This window comes from Phascolarctos cinereus, unplaced genomic scaffold, assembly GCF_003287225.1.
Source record: "Phascolarctos cinereus isolate Bilbo 61053 unplaced genomic scaffold, phaCin_HiC Scaffold_3;HRSCAF=262, whole genome shotgun sequence".
Classification (NCBI taxonomy): domain Eukaryota; kingdom Metazoa; phylum Chordata; class Mammalia; order Diprotodontia; family Phascolarctidae; genus Phascolarctos; species Phascolarctos cinereus.
This window is the reverse complement of record NW_027555736.1, coordinates 91281733-91307212: the sequence shown is the minus strand read 5'-3', so window position 1 is coordinate 91307212 and position 25480 is coordinate 91281733. Positions and strand designations below refer to the sequence as shown.

The window sequence follows — 25480 nt, the reverse complement described above, 5'->3', positions numbered from 1 at the left end:
AGAGTTGAGGTAGGTTTTCATTGTCCATGAGATTTTGGCCTCAGGTTGTAGTTCTCTCAAGGCCTTATGCATTTCAGGCAAAGGAAAAAGTGGTGGGAGCTGAAGGAAAGGTGTTACTTACTTCCCTTTCCTCCAATGCAAGGGACCAGGCTGGAGACTTGTGTGCTTCTCTGCTTCAACTCTTCCCCTGGTAGGCTGGAACCCAGATGTTTGTTTCTCCTCTTCCCAAAAGAGGCTGGGAACCAGGGAGGGGACTCAGCATAATACAATACCTCACAAGAGAATGGTGTGCAACGGAACAGCATTTCTCTTCTTCCCTAGAAGACTGGAGATCAGGAAGACTTTTCACAATGGAATGGCACCCTCTCCCTTTAGCTCAAAGGCAGGAGACTGGTATATGATAATATGGCATTTCTCCCCTAACCTCTAATTAGTGTGAAGTGATGAGGCTGCACTAGAGTGATGGCACTACTGAAGAGGCAAAATGATCTATGAGAAACATCGTGAAGGTAGAAACAACAGAACTTAGCAACTGACTGGTTATAGGGAGGGATGAGAGTGAGAAGTTGAGGATGACACCTAGATTTTGAGCCCAGGTGACAGGGCTCAACAATATTGAACAGTAATGGAGAAATTAGGAAGAGTAAGCATTTGGAGGGAAGATAATGAAAACAGTTTTGGACATAATAATTTTAAGATATCTAGAAGACATCTAATTGGATATATCCAGCAGGTAATTGGAAATCCAAGACTGGAGGTAAGGAGAGACAAAAATCTGAGAATCATGTGCACAAGAGATGATAGTAGAAACCACAAGAGCTAATGAGGTCACCAAATGAAATAGTTTAGCTAGAGAAGAGAGCACAGGACAGAGCCCTGGGGGATATCCATGTTTAATGAACATGACCTAGATAAAGATCCCGAGAAAGAGAATGAAAAAGAAGGGTCACACAGGTCAGAAGGGAACCAGCAGAGAACAGTGTTAGACATATATAGTAATATAACAAATATACACAGATATATGCATCTTTAAGATGATAAAAGTAAGAATGACCACTGTAGTTAAACTGGTCCATTAGAGGAGACTGTTAGAGGAAGAAGGGTCAGAAAGAGTCTCATACATTAAAAAAAAAAACAGAAGAAATAATACAAGCTTAAACACAAACCAAGGAAAGAAAACAATAAAAGACATTGAGAATAGACAAATACAAGTTGAAAATAATAAAACAAATGGAAAGTCTCTTATTAGTGAAAGAATTAAATCTAATACACAAAACTGGAGATATGTTAAATGCATGAACCAAGAATAAAAGTCATTCAAGTCTCTAAACTCTTACACTATTCTAGAAAATACACATGAAGCTTAAGTTTCTCTTGATACCCTGTTTCTAACTCAACAGACTATAATTTTTATTTTCTAATTCCTAATAAAGCAAATAGCTTGACACTTATAAAACAAGACTGTTTACAATGTTTACCTTAACATAGACAGTTCAAATATTTCCAGAAAGAAAATCAATCTGAAGACACTTGGGGGGAAAGAGAGGGAGTCTAATCAATTAATACTAAAAATGGGAAAAATAACAAAAACATTACTGCTAAAATAATTAAAAGTTTACATTTATATGATGTTTTATAGATTGTAAGATCAATCTATAAGGGCAGCTAGGAGGCACAGTGGATAGTACCAGGCGTAAAGTCAGGAAGACTCATCTCCCAGAGTTCAAATCTGGCCTCAGACAATTACTAGCTGTGTGACCCTGAGCAAGTCACTAAACTCTGCTTGCCTCATCTGTAAAATGAGCTAGAGAAGGAAATGGCAAACCACTCTAGGGTCTCTTTGCCAAGAAAACCCCTAAATAAGGTCAAAAGAATCTGACAACTAAACAACAACAACAATGGATTGCAAAGTGCTTCCCTCACAATTAACCTATGACATGGGGTGTATTCAGTATACTTACCCAAACATGAAAGCTGACGAAACAAACATTCGCTGAAACTAAACAAATTGCCCAAAGTCACAAAGTTGGGAAATATGCTTCAGAATTTTAAACAAATCAGGTCTTCTCTCTTCTACAGTACAGCAAAAATTGGCAAGTTTTTATACCCAAAGCATGATATTAATTATAATATTCTTAATATAAGTGTGTGCACAAGTAGCATAAGTTTCATTTTGATCATGTTTGATTATGGACCATGTTCTGAGATCAAAGACTAGGTTGCACTTTGATAGAAATAATCTCATATTAAAGAGAGCCCAAAGGCAGAAAAGAGATATAGACCAAAATCTCATACTAAGATAAGGTCAAACTGGGTACATAATTTACACATAAAGGGTGATATAAGAAACAAATTAGGAGACCATGGAATAGTTTATTTGTCAGATCTACAGATAAGAAAAGAATTTAGGACCAAAGAAAATATAAAGGGCATTACAAAATGTAAAATAGATCATTTTGATTATATGAAACTATAAAGTTTTTGTACAAACAAAACCAATGCAATCAAAATCATAAAGCAAGCAGAAAATGGGGTGGGGGGGAAGGGTAGGGGGAATTTTGCATTAAGTATCTCTGATAAAGGCCTCATTTCTTTCTTTTTCTCTTTTTCTCTGTGAGGCAATTGGGGTTAAGTGACTTGCCCAGAGTCACACAACTAGTGATAAAGGCCTCATTTCTCAAATATATAGAGAATTGAGTCATAAATTTATAAAAATACAAGTCATTCCCAAATTGATAAATGGTCAAAGAATAAGAACAGGCAGTTTTCAGACAATGAAATCAAAGCCATCTATCTATAATCAGGTGAAAAAATTCTCTACATTTCTATTGATCAGAGAAATGAAAATTAAAACTCTGAAGTACCTATCAGATTGGCTAATAGACAAAAAAGGAAAATGATGGATATTGGAGGAGTTGTGGGAAAAGTGAGACGCTAATGCACTGTTGGGAGAACTGTGAATTAATCCAACCATTCTGGAGAACAATTTGGAACTATGCCCAAAAGGTTATAACAGTGTGCATACACTTTGATCTAGCAATACCACTGCTAGGTCTATATCCCAGACATCCCAAAAAAGGTAAAAGGACCTATCTGTACAAAAATATTTATAGCAACTCTTTTTGTGATGACTAAAAATTGAAAATTGAAGGGATATTCATAAACAAGCTGTGGCATATGATTATAATGGAATACTATCGTGCTATTAAGAAATGACAAGCAGGATGCTTTTAGAAAACCTGGAGACTTACATGAACTGATACAGAGTGAAGTGAGCAGAACCAGGAAAGCATTCTATACAATGAGAGTAATGTTGTATGATGACTGACTGTGAATGACAGCTATCGTCAGCAATATAATGACCTAAGACAACCCCAAAGGACTAATGATGTAGCATACTATCCACTCCAGAATAAATCATGCTTTTTTTCCACTTTCTTTCATTCTTTTTCTTTTGAGTCCTTTTTACAAAAGGACTAATATGTAAATGTTTTGCATGATTGTACTTGCATAACCTATATCGGATTGCTTACCATCTCATGGAGAGAGGAGGAATAGAATTTTGAGTTCAAAACTTAAAAAAAGAAATATTTTAACCTGTAATTGGGGGAAAATATTTAAAAAAGAAAAAGAAAAGATATGGTAAAATGAAAAAAACAGAGAGTCCAAAGGGTCACCAAGGTCACCCTTCTGAAAATATACTGGCAGACTCTTTAGAAGATTCTTAAAAAGCAGGTATGTTTTAGGGGTCATAAAAAAGAACTTAAGTCATACTCTTTAAAATCTCTTATGGCAGAAAATATTCTATAAGGATGTATGCCATTATAGCTCAAAGTGACTATTAAAGGTTCTCTCTTGAGATTCTTTTATTAAGTGGTCGATTTACTGAGAATTTAGATGAAGGGAAATTCCTCATACACCAACATTTCTCTTTCTAAAGGGTATTTTTTGTCATCAGAGTTCTTCCAAAAGTATATTTAAGCCCCAAACTTAACATGATTTTTGCTATAAATATATATATTCTTTTAAAATAAATTATTAGACAAATTTTGCTTTATAATAGTCACTTTAGACAGTTAATACTCATGTTCATTGGTTTGTTCAGTTGAGTCACTCTTTGTGTCTCCATTTAGGGGTTTCTTAGCAAAAATACTAGAGTGTTTGCCATTTCCTTCTCGAGCTCATTTTACAGATGAAGAAACTAAGGCAAACTAGGTTAAGTGACTTGCTTAGGATCATACAGCTAATAAACATCTAAGGCCAGATTTGAACTCAGGGAAGAAAGACTTCCTGACTGGGCCCAGTACTCTATCCACCACTCCACCTACCTAATCATGTCACGGGTCATTTGTATATTATTTTGTTTTCATTTCTCTATGTTAACATAATTTGCCTTAAAAAAATTATTAAGGTTTCTAGGAGCCAAGATGGCGGAGTGAAAAGGTAGTCGCTCTCACTCTCCCCTATCAACCTCTGCAAACCCAGAAAATATCAGCCCAGGAAAAAAAAAAACCCTGGAACACCTGAACTAGAAGAAAGACAAGGAGCAGCAGTGCAGTAGCCCAGCAAACAGATCTCTCAGTGCCTCAGCAAAAACAAGGGGCCCCAGGCGGATAAGTATCCTGCGGCATTCATCTGAAAGGAGGTGAAGAAAACAACCTAAAGGCTTCCTAAAGCCCCCACCTTGCTCATTCCAACCCAACACCAGGTGAGCTGTAGGAAGCCTCCAATTATGAAGAAATTCTGAAGCCCAGGTGGTAGAGCAGGCAAACACCAACACCTGGACCTCCGAGTGCCTCAGTGAGGGCAGGGGAACCGGTGGAAACCAGCTCAGAAAACCACCAGGAGCCTCAGCATTCCACTGCAAAGGAATCTCCCTGTGCATTAGCAGAAACGAGGGAGACAACACTGCAGGGGGCCCCAGGCAGATAAACATCCTGCAGCAGCCATCTAAAAGGAGCAGAAGAAAGCTAAAGGAAAGGAAAAGCAGGCAACCTAGAATTGCCTGAAAGTTCCAGCCTTGCTGATTCCAGCCCAACACAAGGTAAGCTGCCAGAAACCTACAGCTCCAATCCCAGCGTAAGAGGCCCCAGCAACAAAGCCAGTGACCAAGACCTAGGCTCCCAACACAAGAAGCTTGGGTCAGTACCCTCTGTTCCCCAGCAGGAGAGCTCAATCTCTTTAAAGGCCAGGGAATAAGAAACACCATGAGTAAAAAAAACGTACCATAGATCATATTATGAGAAGAGTGAAGATCAAGACAGAAATTCTGAAGAGGACAACATTGTCAACAATCTGCAACAACAAAAGGGAATAAACTGGTCTGAAGCCCCAAAAGCCTTCTTAGAAGAGCTCAAGAAGGATTTTAATAGTGAAATGAGAGAGGTAAAAGAGTCCTTCAAAAATACAATTGGCCACTTGGAGAAAAAATACACTGAAGAAACCAAGTCCCTAAAAAACACAATTGGCCAATTTAAGAAGGAAGGACAAAAACTAACAGAACAGTACACTGAAGAAAACAAGTCCCTAAAAAACACAATTGGCCAGTTGAAGAAGGAAGTACAAAATATAACAGAAGAGTATGCTGAAGGAAACAAGTCCCTAAAAAACACAATTGGCCAGTTGAAGAAGGAAGTACAAAAACTAACAGAAGAAAACAATCTGTTAAAAACTAGAATTGGACAAATGGAAACTAATGTCTCTATGAGAGAGCAAGAATCAGTCAAACAGAAACAAAAAAATGAAAAAATAATGAAAATGTAAAATACCTCATCAGTAAAACAACCGACCTGGAAAATCAACTCAGGAGAGGCAATTTAAAAATTATTGGACTACCTGAAAATCATGATGAAAAAAAGAGCCTGGACAGTATCTTTCAGGAAATCATAAAGGAAAACTGCCCAGAAGTCCTAGAACCAGAAGGGAAAATAACCATAGAAAGAATCCACCGATCACCACCTGAAAGAGATCCCAAATTGACAACGCCAAGAAATATAATAGCAAAATTCCAAAATTACCAGATGAAAGAGAAGGTGCTGCAAGCAGCCAGAAAGAAAGAATTTAAATATCATGGAACCACAGTCAGGATTACACAGGACCTTGCAGCTTCTACATTAAAAGACCGCAGGGCATGGAACATGATATTCCAAAGGCAAAGGAGCTTGGAATGCAGCCAAGGATCAATTACCCAGCAAAAATGAGCATCATTTTTCAAGGGAGGAGGTGGATATTCAATGAAATAGGAGACTTCCAAACTTTCCTGATAAAAAGACCAGAGCTCAACAAAAAATTTGATCTTCAAGTACAGGACTCAAGAAGGACTTAAAAAGGTAAATGGGACAGAAGGATACAATATGTGTTAATAAGGGGGGGGCTGTTTAAACCCCTACAAGGGAATATGAGACTTGCAACCCTTGAGAACTGTATTGTTATTACACCTTGTTAAAGGAGTATACATAAAGAGGGTGGATATTAGTTGACTTTGATGTAATGATAAAAAAAAATCTAATCAAGTGGGTTAAATGGATCCAAATAAGTGGATCAATCTAATCTTAGAAAAGTACTGAGAAAGGAGGAGGCAGACAAGGGTAAATTACATTACAGGAAAAGACACAAAATCCTATTACAGCAGAGGGAAAGAAGGGGGGGGAGCATTGTTTGAACCTTACTCTCATCAGATTAGGCTCAAGAAGGGCATAATATAATCAGTTAGGTATAGAAATCTAACTTGCCCTATAGGCAGTAGGAGGGAAAAGGGGAAAGAAAAGGGAGGGGGAAAGAAAAGGGAGGGGAAAGAAGGGAGGGAAGCAGCAGTAAGACTAAAGGGGAAGAAAAGGGAAAGGGATAATAAAAGGGGGAAGGGACTGAAGGAGGCGGTCAAAAGCAAAACACTAGTGAAGGGGAGAAAGGAAAAAGGAGAAAGAAAAGCATAAATGGGGGAAAAGGATGGAGAAAAAGACACAGATAGTAATCATAACTGTGAATGTGAATGGGATGAACTCTCCCATAAAACAGGAAACGGATTGCAGAATGGATTAAAAACCATAATCCTACAATATGTTGTTTACAGGAAACACATTTGAAAAAGAGTGACACATACAGGGTAAAGGTAAAAGGCTGGAGCAGAATATATTATGCTCAGCTGAAGTAAAAAAGCAGGGGTAGCAATCCTGATCTCAGACAAAGCAAAAGCAAAAATAGATCTAATCAAAAGAGATAAGGAAGGAAACTACATCCTGCTAAAAGGCACCATAGACAATGAAGTAATATCATTACTAAATATATGCACCAAATGGTATAGCATCCAAATTCTTACAGGAGAAGTTCAGGGAGTTACAGGAAGAAATAGACAGCAAAACTATACTAGTGGGGGACCTGAACCTCCCCCTCTCGCACTAGATAAGTCTAACCACAAAATAAACAAGAAAGAAGTTAAGGAGGTGAATAGAACATTAGAAAAGTTAGGTATGATAGACCTCTGGAGAAAACTGAATGGGGATAGAAAGGAATATACTTTTTTCTGCAGTACATGGCACATACACAAAAATTGACCATGTACTAGGGCATAAAAACCTCACAATCCAATGCAGAAAGGCAGAAATATTAAATGCATCCTTTTCAGATCATGATGCAATAAAAATTATATGTAATAAAGGGCCATGGAAAGATAGACTAAAAAAAATTGGAAACTAAATAATCTAATCCTAAAAAATGATTGGGTCAAACAACAAATCATAGAAACAATCAATAATTTCATTCAAGAGAATGACAATAATGAGACAACATACCAAAACCTATGGGATGCAGGAAAGCAGTTCTTAGGGGAAGTTTTATATCTCTAAATGCTTACATAAATAAAATAGAAAAAGAGGAGATTAATGAATTGGGCATACAACTAAAAAAACTAGAAAAAGAACAAATTAAAAATCCTCAACTAAACACCAAATTAGAAATATTGAAAACCAAAGGAAAAATTAATAAAATTGAAATTAAGAAAACTTTGAACTAATAAATAAAACTAAGAGCTGGTTTTATGAAAAAACAATAAAATAGATAAGCCTTTGGTTAATTTAATTAAAAAAAGAAAGAAGAAAACCAAATTACTAGTATCAAGAATGAAAAGGGCGAAGCTACCACCAAGGAAGAGGAAATTAAAACAATAATTAGGAATTATTTTGCCCAACTATGCCAACAAATTTGACAATCTTAGTGAAATGGATACATATTTACAAAAATATAAATTGCCCAGATTAACAGAAGAGGAAGTAAAATACTTAAATAACCCCATCTCAGAAAAAGAAATTGAACAAGCCATTGATGAACTCCCTAGGAAAAAATCTCCAGGGCCAGATGGATTTACATGCGAATTCTATCAAACATTTAAAGAACAATTATTCCAATAATATAGGACTATTTGGGAAAATAGGTGAAGAAGGAGTCTTACCAAATTCTTTTTATGATACAAATATGGTGTTGATACCTAAACCAGGAAGAGTCAAAATAGAGAAAGAAAATTATAGACCAATTTCTCTAATGAATATAGATGCAAAAATTTTAAACAAAATACTAGCAAGTAGATTGCAGCAACTTATCACAAGAATAATACACTATGACCAGGTAGGATTTATACCAGGAATGCAGGGTTGGTTCAATATTAGGAAAACTATCAGCATCATTGAGCATATCAACAACAAAACCAACAGAAACCACATGATCATCTCAATAGATGCAGAAAAAGCTTTTGATAAAATACAACACCCATTCCTATTAAAAACACTAGAAAGCATAGGTATAAATGGAGTCTTCCTTAAAATAATAAATAGCATATATCTAAAACCTTCAGCAAGCATTATATGTAATGGGGACAGGCTAGAAGCATTTCCAATAAGATCGGGGTGAAACAAGGATGTCCATTATCACCACTGTTATTCAATATTGTACTGGAAACTTAGCTTTAGCAATAAGAGAAGAAAAAGAAATTGAAGGCATTAGAATAGGCAAAGAAGAAACAAAGCTATCACTCTTTGCAGATGACATGATGATATACTTAGAGAATCCTAGAGAATCAAGTAAAAAACTACTTGAAATAATAAACAACTTTAGCAAAGTTGCAGGCTATAAAATAAACCCACATAAATCATCAGCATTTCTATATATTACCAACAAAGCCCAACAGCAAGAGATAGAAAGAGAAATCCCATTTAAACTTACTGTAGACATTATAAAATATTTAGGAGTCTACCTCCCGAAACAAACCCAGGAACTCTATGAACACAATTACAAAACACTTTTCACACAAATAAAATCAGATCTAAATAATTGGAAAAACATCAGTTGCTCATGGGTAGGCCGAGCTAATATAATAAAAATGACAATCCTACCTAAGCTAATTTACTTATTCAGTGCCATACCAATCAAACTACCAAAAATTATTTTATAGAGTTAGAAAAATAATAACAAGATTCATTTGGAAAAACAAAAGGTCCAGAATATCAAAGGAACTAATGAAAAGAAATGCAGGGGAAGGTGGCCTAGCAATTCCAGATCTTAAATTGTATTATAAAGCAGCAATCATCAAAACTGCTTGGTACTGGCTAAGAAATAGGGAGGTGGATCAGTGGAATAGGTTAAATATGCAAGACACAGTAGTCAATGACTATAGTAATCTATTATCTGATAAACCCAAAGACCCCAGCTTCTGGGATAAGAACCCACTCTTTGAAAAAAACTGCTGGGAAAACTGGAAAAGAGTATGGCAGAAACTAGGCATAGACCCAAATCTCACACCATATACCAAAATAAAGTCAAAATGGGTTCAGGACTTAGATATAAAGGCTGATACCATAAGTAAACTGGGAGAACAAGGAATAGTTTACCTATCAGATCTATGGAGAACAGAAGAATTCATGACCAAACAGGAGATAGAGAACATTATGAAAAGCAAAATGGATAATTTTGATTACATTAAATTGAAAAGTTTTTGCACAAACAAAGCCAATGCAACTAAGATTAGAAGGAAGGTAGAAAATTGGGAAAGAATTTTTACAACCAGTCTTCTGATAAAGGCCTCATTTCTAAAATATATAGAGAATTAAGACAAATTTATAAGAACACAAGCCATTCCCCAATTGATAAATGGTCAAAGGATATGAACAGACAGTTCTCAGATGAAGAAATTAAAGCCATCTATAGTCATATGAAAAAATGCTCTAAATCATTATTGATTAGAGAAATGCAAATCAAAACAACTCTGAGGTACCACATCACACCTATCAGATTGGCCAACATGACAAAACAGGAAAATGATAAATGTTGGAGAGGATGTGGAAAATTGGAACATTAATACATTGTTGGTGGAGTTGTGAAATGATCCAACCATTTTGGAAAACAATTTGGAACTATGCCCAAAGGGCTACAAAAATGTGCATACCCTTTGATCCAGCAATAGCACTTACAGGGCTATATCCGAAAGAAATCAAACAAATGGGAAAAGGACCCACATGTACAAAAATATTCATAGCAGCTCTTTTTGTGGTGGCAAAGAATTGGAAATTGAGAGGATGCCCATCAATTGGGGAATGGCTGAGCAAGTTGTGGTATATGAATGTAATGGAATACTATTGTGCTATAAGAAATGATGAACAGGCTGACTTCAGAAAAACCTGGAAAGACCTATATGGTCTGATGCTGAGTGAAGTGAGCAGAACCAAGAGGACTTTTGTGTACAATAGCAGCCACGTTATGCAATGACTAAGAATGTTAAACTGAACCCTTCTCAGCATTACGAGGATCTAAGACATCTCCAGACGCCTCGGGATGGAAAATGCTGTCCACATCCAAAGAAAGAACTATGGAAGTCGAATCGCTCTCACTTATTTTTACCTTCAGTTGAGTTTTGTTTCATCTTTCTGATGGTTCCTCCTATTAGTTTTAATTTTTACTTACAACTTCACTAATGTGAAAATATGTTTAATGGGTATGTAAAAAAAAATTATTAAAAAACAGGTACTTTGTACAATGTCCTCAAAGAGCACTGACCAAAGGTCCATGCTTATTAAATATATACTAATTTGTTTCTTTTTTTATAATGATTAATAGTATATATGATTTAAAGCTTGAAGCGATCTTTAGAGGGCCAACCCTTTTTACATACAAGGAAAATGAGCCCCAAAGAGATGTTTTCCCCCAAGGATACAGAAAGTGTAAATAGTAAATTCAAGATTTAATTTCAGGTTCTCCAATTCTGGTACACTGTGATGACTGATTCATTTGTTCAGTGAATATAAACTTCTTGTAGGTAAGAGCTGTATTGATTTTTATCTCTATATCTCCACTGCCTACCACAGTGCCTGGCACATTAATAAATGAATCAACGTTGAGACAAAACAGTATACTTTCTGTCAGCTTTTCTTTATTAACTACATAAAATATTTTCAAAATGCTAAACAATGAGTAGTTTCACTACCATTCTCAACCTCTATTACTAAAAAATAACAAATTTCTTTTCAAAGTACAAATGAGAGTGCTAAGGTAGCCCTAATCAATTAAAATCTCTGTATCTTTTTTATACTTTGTCCAATTCAACAAATTCATTTTTAAAATTAAATTCTCTCGGAATTAAAGTGTTGACAACAAAACCTCCTACATAGTAATTATTCAATAATCTTTTGCTATACTACCTTCCACATCAGTGTAATCAATAATGGTCTACTTACATGAAGACAATGCCATTACAAGGAACTCTAACTAGGATGAAAATATAAAACTACAGCAGAGATTATTTATTAAGATTAGAACTTACCTTAATCATGGAAAAAAAAACTGTAAGGACTATTTCAAGAGTAGAAAGAGCCATGTCTTTTCATAAAAAAAAAAACACACTTCAAATTTTAGGACTATCTTCAACATAAACAAGTATTAGCACAAGAGAGGAAGGATACACAAGATAACACAGTAACCTTTATGTATCTTGCCCATCTTTTTGAGAGGAAGGATACACAAGATAACACAGTAACCTTTATGTATCTTGCCCATCTTTTTTAAGTAAACAGTTTTTGTAGCCTTCTATGATTTTAGCTGAATTTAAATTGTGAAAAAGCAATAAAAGAACTTGTGAACTGTTAATAAGGAAAACAGAATTAAAAATAAAGAATATTTCTTTGAAAAATATATGAATATGACCATTTGAAATAATACATTTTTCATGACAAATTGAACTAAATTAGAATGCCAGTAAAACAGCATTCAAATACCTGAAAGGTAGTAGAATGTTTGAGGCAGGTGGGCAGTTTGGTAGAGTAAGGAGGAGAGGTAATTGAGCACATATGTGCAATTAAAAAAAATACATTTAACTAGGACATACAAAAAATATCTCTTAATAGCTTGAATTACCATTCCGGGACAATTACCCTTGACAATAATTCTAGTTCTCCTATTAAAAAGGTAAACCTCTAAGTTAAAAATGCTAAGGAAAATAAGATCAGGCACCTTTCAGTTATAACTAAGAGGAATATGGGAGTTGGAGGTATTATGTGCCAGGCAAGACAAACTTCTAAGATCACCAGGACCACAGTCATCCACTGAAACCTGATGGAGACAACTAAAAGACTTTGAGCCCTAGAGTCTTGGGAAAAGCAATGTCCTCCAAACCACGAAGTCTGCTTCCAGCCCAGCCTCTACAGCCACAATGAAGAGGAGAAATTATTGTGCAGAGAGCACCCACCTTTCTCATCTGCTGACCAACTGCTACCAACAGGCAGATTATAGGAGTCCTAAAGGTGGCAGCAATCCCCAAATCACTGATTGTGCTTTTAGTCCAGCCCTCACAAACATCATCAGGGGAAGCAATTCCTGTGAAGAAAGAGCCAACCATTCCCACCAACTGTCACTGACTATCAAACATGGGACAGACAGGCCAGCCCGACTGAAGCAGCTGGGCACCCAGAGGGAAAGACAGGGGTTAGAATGTGTCAGGCAAGTCAAACCACCTCTACAAGTCTGACCACTATTTTCATTCAAACCTTGATGGAAGCAGCCCAGAACTCTGAACCAAAGGGCCTTGGGAGTAGCACTGCTTCCATCCTACTGCCTTCAGCCATCATTCTGGGAAGTACCCTGTGTTGAAATTCTGCAGCCTGGCAACTGTTTCTGTACAGAAATAAAAGTTCTAACCACCAAAGTCCTTAGCAGTGTTAAATAATTCAACATCAAAGACTAATAAATCCTTTTAGCAATGGAAATGATATTAAAAAGGCTGCACACTAAGGATCATGGGACTTACCTGAAACCTTCCACCATTATAATGTGAGCTCCCTGAGAGCAGAGACTGTCTTAATTTTCTTTCTGTAACCTTAGCACTTAACTTGGTGCTTCGCATATAGTAAGTGCTTAATAAATTTCCATTCATTTCTCCATCTTGACTTATTATCACAAACAATTTTGGCACTCTTTTGAACAATAATGGTGATTATGAACATTCTTGCTTTACCCTCAATCTTACTGGAAAGGACTCTAATTTATCCACATTATAGATTATGCTAGCTCTTGGTTTCATATATTACTCTTACCATATTAGATTTATTTCTATATTATCTAATTTTTTTTTAACAGGAATAGATGTTGTATCTTGTCAAAAGCTTTTCCTACATCTGTTTATTATTTTTGCTGTTCTTGTGACTAATAATCAATTATGATCATAGTTATTGAACCAGCCCTACAATCCCGTATGAATTCAACCTGGTTATAGTCTATAATGTTTATCATATATTACTATGCTCTTTTTGCTAATATTTTTTCCCATTGATTTTCATTAGGGATATTGGTTTTGTTTTCTGTTTTGACTCTTCCTTGTTTAGGTATCAGAACCACATTTTTAGAAGGCAGGACTTTTTATTCTTTTTTTTCTTCAAAGTTTATATACTATTTGAATTAATTGTTCTTTAATTTGCTTGTAAATCTGTCTGCTATTTTTTTTTCCCTTAGAGAATTCAACTTATGGGGCAGTTAGGTGGCACAGCGGATAAAGCGCCAGTTCTGAAGTCAGGAGGACCTGAGTTCAAATTCAGCCTCAGACTGAACACTTGACACTTACTAGCTGTGTGACCCTGGGCAAGTCACTTAACCCCAATTGCCTTTAAAAAAAAAAAGAAAAACAAAGAAAAAGAGAATTTGACTTATCTTCCGAAGACTGAGTTTATTTTTTCTTCCATTAATCTAGCATTTTGTATTTTTGTAAATATTTATCCTTTTTTAATTGGCATACAGTTGGACAAATAATTTTTTTTCTTCCTCACTGGTAGTAAATTCATTTTCATTTTTAACACTCATCATTTGGTTTTCTTCTTTTTAAAAATCATGTAAGCTAAAGGTTTATTTAATTCCCTCTCCCCACCAATAAAATAGTTCCTCACTTTCTTTATTAATCAGTATTTTTTTGTTTTTGTGTCAATCACTTCTTTGATTTTCAGGATTTTTATTTTGCTATTTTATTAAGGGTTTTTATTGCTTTTCTAGTTTTCTATTTATACACCAGATTTATTCTTTCTCTTACTGATAAAATCCCTTACAGATACAAATTTTCACTTAAGAACTTTGGCTATATCCGAGGTGGTATGTTATCTCATTGCTGTCTCTAATTCTTAAGAATTTTTTTAAAAATGGGACTTACAATCTTGATAAAGCACTACATAAATTATAGAATAAGAAGCTGTAAGGTACCTTGGAGAACTGCTAGTCTTAATTTCTCCTTTTATAGCTTAGGAAACTGAGGCCTAAAGATGTCAAGTGGCTTGCCCGGTACCACACAGGTAATGAACAGGAGATAAGTCTTAAATTGAGTTTTTCTAAATTTAACTCCAATGTTCTTTCCACTGTACTACACTAAATTACATCAGACTTTCAACTGAAAAGGACTTCAGAGGCCATCTTCAACCTGTACCTAAACTAGAACCTCATTTATAGCATCATCAAGTGGTAATGCATCTTTTAAGATCTCTAATGTTTGTAGGACATTTCTGATGGTTTAAGATCTCCTCTAAAAGTACTCCTTACCTCTCCTAAGATGACTTTTTCAGTTTTTTGATAGCTCTTAATTGGTAGGAAGTTTTCCCTTACTTCTCGTAAAAACCCACCTTCCTGGAGATACACTGTTCTTAGTTCTGCCTTCCTGGGCCAAGCAAAACAAGTTTAGTCATCCCCCTTCCTGATAACTGATATCCTTCAGATACTTGAAGACAATTATGATATCACTCTACAATTTCCACCCATGCCCTATTCTTAGTCCCTTCAGTTCATGCTTGCATTGCATGCTCTTGAGAACTTTGGTTATCCTGATTTATTCCTCTTGGTACAATTCATCTTACCAACACATCCTTCCCAAAAATTTCCACACTATTCCAAGAATATTCTGACTAGGAAAAGGCACTATGGGATTTTCTAGACAGTGTCGCCTCACTTAATGCAATTTAAACCTACATTAGCTTTTTGAGCTAACATCACATTTTGGACTCATCTACTGAGTCTATACTCAACTAAAACTCCTAGATTTTTTTCACAGCAACCGCAGTCTAGATTCACATTCCCTTTTACTTGTTAAGTTAATGTTTTTTTGGACCCGAGGCTTAAGACTTAATTTCTACTACATTCCATGTTATTAAATTTGGACAGTGTTGTAACCTATCAATATTTCTGTCTAATCTATCTACCAACATGTGAGCTATTCCTCCTAGCTTTGTCATTTGCATATCTGAAAAACTTGCGATCTAGACTTTAAACCAAGTCATTGATAAAAACAATAAATAGCATAGAAACAAGGACAAATCCTTGATTCATTCCACTATAAACCTATCAAATCAATATTGAATTATTTAAAGAAATATTAATGAATACTCTTTGGATCTAGTCATGTGCTTTCTTTTCTATTTTTTTCAGTGAACAAAAATCTATTTTTTTTCTCCCACAATTGCTCCACCTTTAGAGTAAAAAGGAACAAAATCTTTATTAACAAATACGTATAGTCAAGCAAAACTAATCCTACATTAACTTTGGCTCCTTCTGCATCCTGAGTCCATCACCGTTCATCATCAGTCCTCTTGAATTATTGATCATTGTGTTCGTAAGAGTTCTCTTTCAAAGTTGTTTGTTTTTACAATGTTTTTTATCACAGAAATTATTTCTTTATTTGCTTACTTCACTTTGTCAGTTTACAAAATCTTCCAGGTATCCCTAAAACTAACTTTTGCATTATTTCTTACAGGACAATAGCATTCCATTGTACTCACATATCATAATTTGTTTAGCCCCAGTTATGGGCATCCCCTTAATTTTCAGGTCTTTGCTACTAAGAAAGAGCTGCTATAAATATTTTTGTACAAGTGGATCATTTTCTATTTTTTTTAGTCACACTAGGATATTAAGCCTACCAGTGGTATTGTTAGGTTACAGGGGTATGCACAATTTAGGAACTCTTGTTCATAGTTCCAAGTTACTTTCCAGAATGGCTGGATCAATGTCTCTATTTCTTAACCATCACTAAATCATTCTGGTGATTACTCCTTTGTAGTACAGTTTGATATCTGGCACTAAGGTCCTTTCCTTACCATTTTTCTTGTCATTATTTCCCTTGAAATTGTTGACCTTTTATTACTCCACATGAATTTAATTTATTTTTTATTGTTTTGGTTTTTTGGTTGGGCAATGGGGGTTAAATGACTTGCCCAGGGTCACACAGCTAGTAAGTGTTATGTGTCTAAGGCCAGATTCAAACTCAGGTCCTGAATCCAGGACCAGTGCTCTACCCACTGTGCCACCTAGCTGTCCCCTAATTATTATTTTTTCTAGCTCCATAAACCAATCTTTTGGTAGTTCCATTAGTAAACTCATTTAGATGGTATTCGTATTTTTATTATATTGATTCATTCCGCCCATGAGCAATTAATATTTCTACAATTATTTAGGTGTCTTCATTTGTGTAGAGTATTTTGTAGTTGTATTTGTATAGTTCCTGCGTCTTGGAAGATAGCATCCCATAAATTTTGTATGTTCTGTATTTTAGATGGAATTTCTACATTTCTCTTTCTATGTCTTCCTGTTGGGTTTTATTGGCATTATACAAAAATGCTAATAATTCATATATACTTTTCTTATATCTTGCTATTTTGCTTTAGTTATTACTCAGTTAATTTTTAGTTGCTTCTCTAGGTTTCTCTAAGTAAACCATCTTACCTTCAGAAAGTTGTAATTTTCTTTGCCTGTTTATTCCCTCGATTTTTCTTCTCATCTTATTGCTACAGTTAATATTTCTAACCCTATGTCAATTAGTAGTGATGATAGTGAAGATCCTTGCTTTACTTCTCTTCTTATTAGAAAGGCCTCTAAATTTTTATTCCATATGTAATGCTGGCTCTTGTTTTCAGATAAATAGTTCTTAATTATTATATTAAGTACAGGTCCATCACATGTTTTTAGTAGGAACATTATTATAAGATAATATGTATCCTGTCAAAAGCTCTTTCTGTATCATTTGTTTTAATACAGTGTATGGGGTGTTCAGGGAGGCCTGGCACCTCTGACGTAAGAGCTTGCCATGCCCTTTTCAGCACTACTCATCCACTTTTGATATCTACCTCTCACCCAACTCTCACCTGCGGCTCCAAGAAGCTGTAATGCGTGCAGTGGCCACACCCTGGTAAAACCGTCTCGGCAGATGGGCTAAACCAGGCTGAGGGTAACCAACAGGCCTCAAATCTGTCAGTGAGTTAGGGGGATGTCTACCCCAAGCACATGAAGACTTCCCCAGGCCAAATGGGTGGATAAGAACAATTTGTTCCAAAGGCCATAAAGGTGGCTGAAGCAGGTGCTGTGGAGCACTTAGAGTTTGGTCAGACATCGAAGACGCCAAGGTCATCCACTGCATCCCAAGCCATCGCCAGTCTTCTTGACTTTTGTCTTGCCATTGGACTTGGATGACTCTGGAAGAGAAAGTGAGGCTGGTGACTTTGTGCAACTCTGCCTCACTTAAATCCAATTCATGCTCGAGTCAAGATATCACCCCATGATGTCAGTGGTCCTCTTCAAAAATGAAGGATGAACAACAGTTTTGTTGTTTGTAATTTGTTTTATTATGGTGACAGTTTTCCTGATATTGAGCCAACCTTGCATTTCTACTATATATCTAACCTGCTTATAGTATACAATCTTTGTGTTATATTGTTATATTCAGTCTGCTAATACTTAGTACCTCAACTCTTTCTAAAATTCTTGCTTCAAATTTCTTCCAGGAATTCTAGTTGACCTTGTGGCTAAGCTGTATTTTTTCTTTGTGATTTTACAGATTTGTTAGAATCACTCCCTTCTTCCAAGTGTGTCTTTGTCTCCATAACAATTCTTTATGGTGGGTCTTTTTATGCTACTCATTCTTATAGTCTTTCTTCCCGAACTTGGACTTCATATTAGGGTCCAGTTCTGTTGGTCCTGATTTGAATTCTCTGGGTTCCTGCTGCTGTTTTCTTCAAATATTCAGTGCCTTCTTCTTCAAAGGTCTCATAGGCAGCTCAGGCCCATGACCTGCAGACTTAAAGTTTGCTCAAATCAGTATGATGCACACTGATTGCTGTCATTCTGGTCAGAGCTTTTGCAAGCTCTTGTGACCAGGGTCTGAGTCTGGGCAACACCACAGGATTGCCCCTGCCCCTCTAGTAAGCTGGCTCCAGTCCCTTTCAGCTAGCTGCAAGATTGTGTAGGTTCTTGGTCACTCAGCTGCAAACTTCAGACTAGGCTGAAGGTAAAAATCTGAGATCTGGCTCTAGGATAAGAACCATACAGCTGCTACTCACTTCTACTCCTATTCCTTGTTAAGTTTTAAATATACAGCCTCAGGCCCAATCAGATGCCCCTTCTTGCAGGTCCTCTCCTAACCAATACCAGGTCTGTGAAAGAGCTCTGGAGTCAGAGCAACAGAGCTGTTAGCTGGTTCCTGTTCCTTCTTCCTGCCTAGAGTCAGACCTTTTCCCTTCTGGATCCATTAATGCTTCTTGCTTTAGTTCTAATACAAAGCTTCATTTGGCTTAAAGTCTGCATCAGTGCCTTCTTGGATAGACTGCGTGCCCATTACCCAAAGATCAATGCTGACCTAGGCTGGAAAAATGACTCGCTGTGTTTTCTTCTTGGATTTCCCCATCACAACTTGGTTTGTAATTCTTTTTAGGTGTTGGAGTATTTGTGGAGGACAACTGGGCTACACTAATTCCTCTCTTCATTGTCTCTCCTATTCATCTACTTTCAGATCTAACCAACTATACTTTTAGTTTCTATTTATCCATCTTGTTTGCAAGGTTAACACAAGAGACTAATGTTTTGCTAAAATGTAGATAAACCTCATACTCTATAATTTCCCTGACCAGGCTAATAACAATCCGAAAAAGAAATGAGGTTATTCTGGCAATGGGCTGTTCTCGAAGCCATGCTGTCTTTTGTGATCACTGCTTCTTTTTCTAGAAGTTCACTATTCAATTATTTTTTAAAACTTTTTTTTTTAGAATTTTCGACAAGAATTTAGATTAAATTTACTGAATTACAGTTTGCAGGTACCATTCTCTTCCTTATTTTGAAAATTCAAACTTGTTAACTTTTATGCTTGTAGCACCTTTCCCATTCTACATTGATCTTTCAGATATCACTGACAATAGCCCAGTACTCATATCTTCCAGTTCTTTAAAAACCTTGGCCTGAAGTGAATCTGAGTCTGGCTTCTTGAACCCATCCTCAGCAGTGCCCACTTCTCCCTACTTTTCTTGAGTCTCAACTACCACTTAGCCAATTTTTTTGTCCTTTTCACTACAAAAGTTATTTTTCCTGGAAGAAAAATATTAGAAGGAAAAGAAAAGTTACTCGTATGTCTTCCCTACATTTTCTCTTTTTCCATCTATCCTAAGTTGCTGTCCCTCTTTTGACCTTCTTTTCCTTAGAATAACTCCTTCAAAACCCTTTGTCTTTGCTATTTTGGGCATTCCTTGTTATCTTCAGCTCATTCTGAGCTTTAGTTCTATTAAAATTCTTAATATTTTCTGTTACTCTTCTATATTCAGTCATTATTACTTCCTTTGCTTTCGTGCATGTACATATGTACATGTGCGTGAGTTGACTGAATTTCTTCCTTACCTACATTGGTCTCTTTAAATAATACCCTTTTCCTGCTCATCAAAATTATTTCTCTTAGTGTATCCAAATTTCATTTTTGAGAGTTCTTCCTCCTTGGGCTCACCTATCCTGTATATTTTTAGTTGGTTGGATACTCCTATCTCTTACCTAAATCTTTTGAAATCTGTCCCAAGATCTAGGGTACAATGGCTCTTCCTTTATGTCTAGTGCTGGACTTTCTGGGTTCAAATCCCACTCAGATACTTACTAGCTGTGTGGCCAGCCTCAGTTTCTTCATTTGTAAGGTGGACATCATAATCACACCTACCTCACAGGTTTGTTGTGAGGATCAAATGATATATGTAAAGCACTTTGCAAACCTTAATATTATTACCAATTTGTTCTCACCTCTTTCAGTGGAGTTCAGATAGAAATAATACTGAGACAAGTCCTTACCCTGCTATTTTTTTTTATATTTAATGTTCTGCAGACTCTTGTATAAGTGAATAAAATAATGCTTTTTGTAATTAAACAAAAGTATTAGAATGTAGACTCACTGAAAGCATCCTTAGTACAAATCTAATAGTAGACAGGGTAATAGGGATGACATGCATCTCTGCCTGCTTTTACATGATTTTGATTTCTGCTAGATTTCTCTATTTTTTAAGGCTTTTGGGCCATGTAGCTTGGAGGCTGTAAGCATTTGGCCTAGCCACATCTATTAAAAACTTTGTTCTTCAGTTTTTGTGGCTCTGTGTTATCATGAAAGAATATAAGGTACCATGTAAATTAAAACAAAACATAACATAAAAACTTATCTGAATGCTGTTTAATTATAATGACCAAGGGTGGCCTTGCAGAAGCACTGAAAAAATGTACATTCTGCCATGCCGCCTTGGGTGGAGGACTGTGGGTATGGAATATTGCACGTGCTGTCAGATTACTCTGTTGGTTAGTTTTGCTGAACTGCTTTCCCCCCTTTCTTTAAACTATTTCATGGAATGGCTTACTGAGAAAGGGAGGGAGTAGGATTTCTTCAGAAATGTGATGTTAAAACGAAAGTCATCAATACAAAGCAAATAATTTTAAAAACAAAGTCCTGTGAGATGGGATGAGGGAGAAATAAATTCAATTAGGAACTACTAATGGTGAGTTTGAATTGTTTGCAGTGTAAGGGACATCTCATTACTTAAAGTAGTAGAACTTCAGGGAGATGATTTGCCTAGAGAATTTTGCTTTGGGAACAAGCCTTCTATTTTTGATCTGAATAGGGCATATATCTGCTTAAATGCAATTAAGTAATTTTTTAGATTATGGATAACAATAACTTAGCTATCTTAGGGTGTTATTACCTTGTAAACACTCTTGAATATCATAGTAGCTCACATTCTAATATTGCCCCAACAGGATTGGTGCTACTTAAACCACAGTTCTCTCTGCAATTTACATTGATTGATTCTGGCTTTCAATTAATTAATTTTGGCTGATTTAATAATCCTTTGTTCACAGCAGTATAGAGGCCAGGGAAACAAAAATCATAATTGTCCCTTCAATAATTCACATTTCCACATGTCAAACTGACATTTTTCCCCTCTTACGGTCACAGTGATCTGTTATAATTGAGGCCTAAAGATACCTTTTAAATGTCAGTATGAGTTGGTAACCTAGAATATATACATGATTCATATGTAAACAGGTTTAAAAGTTTCAAATATTTAAAACATTTACATATGACCAAGAAACATGTAACTATTAGGTATATGTGTGTGTGTCTTGTGAAAAGGTTGGGTTAAATCTATTGTTAACTGAAATTGTGTTTTTTTAAAATATTTAATAATTAGACAAACTATCAACAGATTTTTTTAAACTCCTCATTATTTTGTATTATAATGGTAATTTAACAGGTGGCTGTTTTTTTTTTACTAGTGTACGTTTCTTGGAGCATAATGGTTCCGTAGAGAGATTGAAGTGTATTAATACTATAAGTCTGAAAATACAGTTTAATTTTGAAAATTAATAATTACTTTTCTCTCACCTGTCAATTCTATGTGAAGAATGATTTGCTTTTTTTTTACCCAAACTTACAAGCAGAACTATTAGGAAATCTAACACTTAGGACAATTTGTAGCCAAATTTAAAAAATGAACAAAAAACCTTTGTCAGATGATGCTTTTAAAATCCATTAATCTATTAGTGCTCAGGGATTTACTGAATGTAGCGAATGAAATGATGACTAAGACCATTAGATATTCAGTATGATTAGTTCCCTTAATAGTAACTGGAACTTTTATGCATAAACTCCCTGGACACTACATAAAACTTTTATTCTTTGTCACCCTAATACTCATTATAATAACTCTTCATTAACTGCTCTATTTCCCTGTAGGTTAATTTGCAGAAGAACAACCATTCTACCCTCCTGACTCTAATGCAAATTGATATCTATATTCTTCAAAATTGAAAGGAAAACAAAACAGAAACCTCTAACAAAAGTCAAACTTTTTGTTAAGTTCTTTTACTGAACGAGGAGAAAACAAACCAAAAAAAAATCCACAAAAACTGCTGAAGTCCAATAAACTGATGTGAAAATTTCTCAATTTACAGCACTTGACAGGTGCTAAAAGAAAAGCATCTTTAATTTTAATGTGTTGTTAGGACCTCTTTAGAGAGACTCTACAAGTTATTAACAAGGTCCTCTGAGACAGGAGACGGGTAATTAACAAGACCTATGGAGATATAGTTTAGGTAATTAACAAGCTCTTATGCACTGGACACAGGATAACACACAGAGAATCCAACAGTTAAAGTGAGCAGGTTGTTGCAACATGATCAGATGTAGGAATCAAGTTCTTCTCAGGTCCCTGATAATACTTTTTAAAAAATGCTTCATAAATTGATATTCCTTCATGACGGAATGATTTTTATAAATCAATATCTGGCTTTTAAAATGGTTTCAGTAGAATTTAATTTTGATTTGGCATCTAGGAAGAGGAGAGCTTATTAATGTGTAGAATATTGTCTTAATCATCCACTGAATACTTTTTGAGAAAAATTCTAAATTTAATTTTTTTCAACTCTTTTTTATAAGTATGTTGTTGGCCATCTCTGTAGCTGGCAGGTTTATCTTCCTTTGGATTCTAATTGTACACAACAGTCCCTGACAGTAACAGTGACTGTCATGATGCCATCTTAGATCCTGATTTTATATAAAAATGTTATTAGGAGTTCCTGGTCCCAAAGACTTACAGATTTATGCTCTATAATATCAAGATGTCTGAGGCTAAAGTTGGGCAGGAGGTTTTACCCCTGAATGAAATATCAGAGCAGGCGTTTTTCAGTTTGGAAATTTGATCTGAGACGCAAATGCATAGGAAGCACATGTCTAGGTTTATTACAGATAAACCCAGTTTTGATATTTTGTTCTGTTCCCAGCCTGGTATAGCTGGATGTCCAATTCTGTATCTATCTCTTTTCTCACTGCCTTTTGTGGAAACAACCTGACTCAAGGAGCTGTGGATAGAATAAATCAGTGTTCTGTACCCAAAGAGTTACAGACATTTCATTTATAATATTCAAGTAATTCAGGCTATTCATTTGAGATTTTTTCCCCATGCTTAATTATATTCTAATTTTGCTAGTTTTATGCAAACAAATAATTCAAAAATTTAAACATATGTAAGTTCCTAAACAATAGCACATAAGCTATCCTTTATTTGGAACTATTCTCTATATTTTGTTTTTTAATTGGAATTTTATTTTAAAATGCTTCCCTCTCATCTTTTCTGGTCTTTTCCCCCCTTTAATAAGCCCTTTAGTTTTTTTCCATTTTCCATTTCTTCTATTTTTTCCCATGTCCTAATTTTTAAATTTTACTTTATCAGTATTTTTTTTACATTGTCTTCTTTGCTAAGTATATCCCTCCTATTTCTCTCATTTAGCTCTCACTTCTATCAAAGAATTTTAAAATAGAAGGAGGGAAAAAGATCAACATAGCATTCCTTGTCTAACAGTACATGCAACATTCTGCACCTATTCTACACCCTCGGTAGAGATGGGGAAATGAGTTTTCTCAACATTTATTTAGGACCAGGCTTGGTCATTACAGTAACCCAAGGTCCAGTTTTGGTTTTTTTGTTGTTGTTCTTTTCACTTACATCGTTGTAGGCTTTCTATATGTTCCATTCCTGGTTCTGCTTATTTCACCCTGCACCAACCTGTGCTTTCCCATGCTTCTATGAATTCTCATCATCATTTCTTACTGTGGAGTACTACTACATTGAATTCATGTACTATGCATTGTTTAGCCATCCTACAGTTGTCAAATACTTTGTTCCCAGTTTTTGTTAGCATGAATAAGTGTTGCTACATATGGGACCTTTCTGTTTTTAGAGTATGGACATTTTAGTCACTTCCTTAGCATAATTACAAATTGTTTTACAGCATGGTTGGACCAATTTAACTGGAGCAACGCTTTAGTGTGCCTGCCTTTTCATAGCTTCTCTGACACAGACTTTTCAAATCTTTTGTCATCTATGCCAGCTTGCTGGGTGAAAGATAAAATTTCAGTTTTCATTTGCATTTATGTTATTATTGGTCATTTGGAGCATTCTTTCATAAGGAACTATTCATCTTTGACAATTTATCCATTGGTAAATGACTTTTAATCTTATGTGTCTATTAATCTCCTATGTTTTCTACATATCTTGTGTAACACACCCTATCAGAGATATTTGAGGCAAAGATTTTTTTCACTCTACATTTTCCCTTATACTACACATTGTTTTCCTTCATGCAAAAGTATTCTAGATTCATAAACTAGAAATTTTATCTTTTGTGAGCACCTCTATTTGAATGAATAAATGAAGCACTTATTAAACACTTAACTATATGCAAAACACTATTAATTACTAAGAATACAAAAAAGAAAATTAAGACAGTCCTTGCTCTCAAGGAATTCATATTATAATGGTGGAGACACCACTTATGGAAGATTTCAGCTAAGTCCTATGATCCTTAGCGTACAGCCTCCTTAATATCATTTCCACTGCTAAAAGCATTTATCACTCTCTGATATTTAATTATTTAACACTACTAAGGACTCTGATGGTAAAAACTTTCCTTTCTGTTACAGAATTTAGTTACCAGGCTGCAGAATGTCTACAGAAGCTATTTCCCAGAATGATGGCTGAGGGCAATGGGATGGAAGCAGTGCTACTCCCAAGGCTCTTGGGTTCAGAGTTCTGAGCTGCCTCCATCAAGGTTTGAGTAAAAGTGGTGGTCAAAATGGTGGAGCTGGTTTGACTTGCCTGACATATGCTATCCCCATCTCTCCCTCTGAGTGCCCAGC

The 25480-nt window shown here is 35.6% G+C and overlaps 1 protein-coding gene across 2 annotated transcripts in view; it reads right to left on the bottom strand.

Annotated features, from left to right (window-relative positions):
- The window catches only part of RAB11FIP2 (RAB11 family interacting protein 2), a 92683-nt gene that overhangs the window by 47507 nt on the left and 19696 nt on the right, over nt 1-25480 (bottom strand). Inside the window, exon 4 of one of the 2 annotated variants that reach the window (XM_078151038.1) lies at nt 17640-17966. The exons of the other annotated variant lie outside the window; for it this stretch is intronic. Within the exon in view, the coding sequence (XP_078007164.1) occupies nt 17640-17966 (327 nt within the window). The remainder of the gene's footprint in view (nt 1-17639; nt 17967-25480) is intronic. 2 annotated transcript variants of the gene reach the window in all.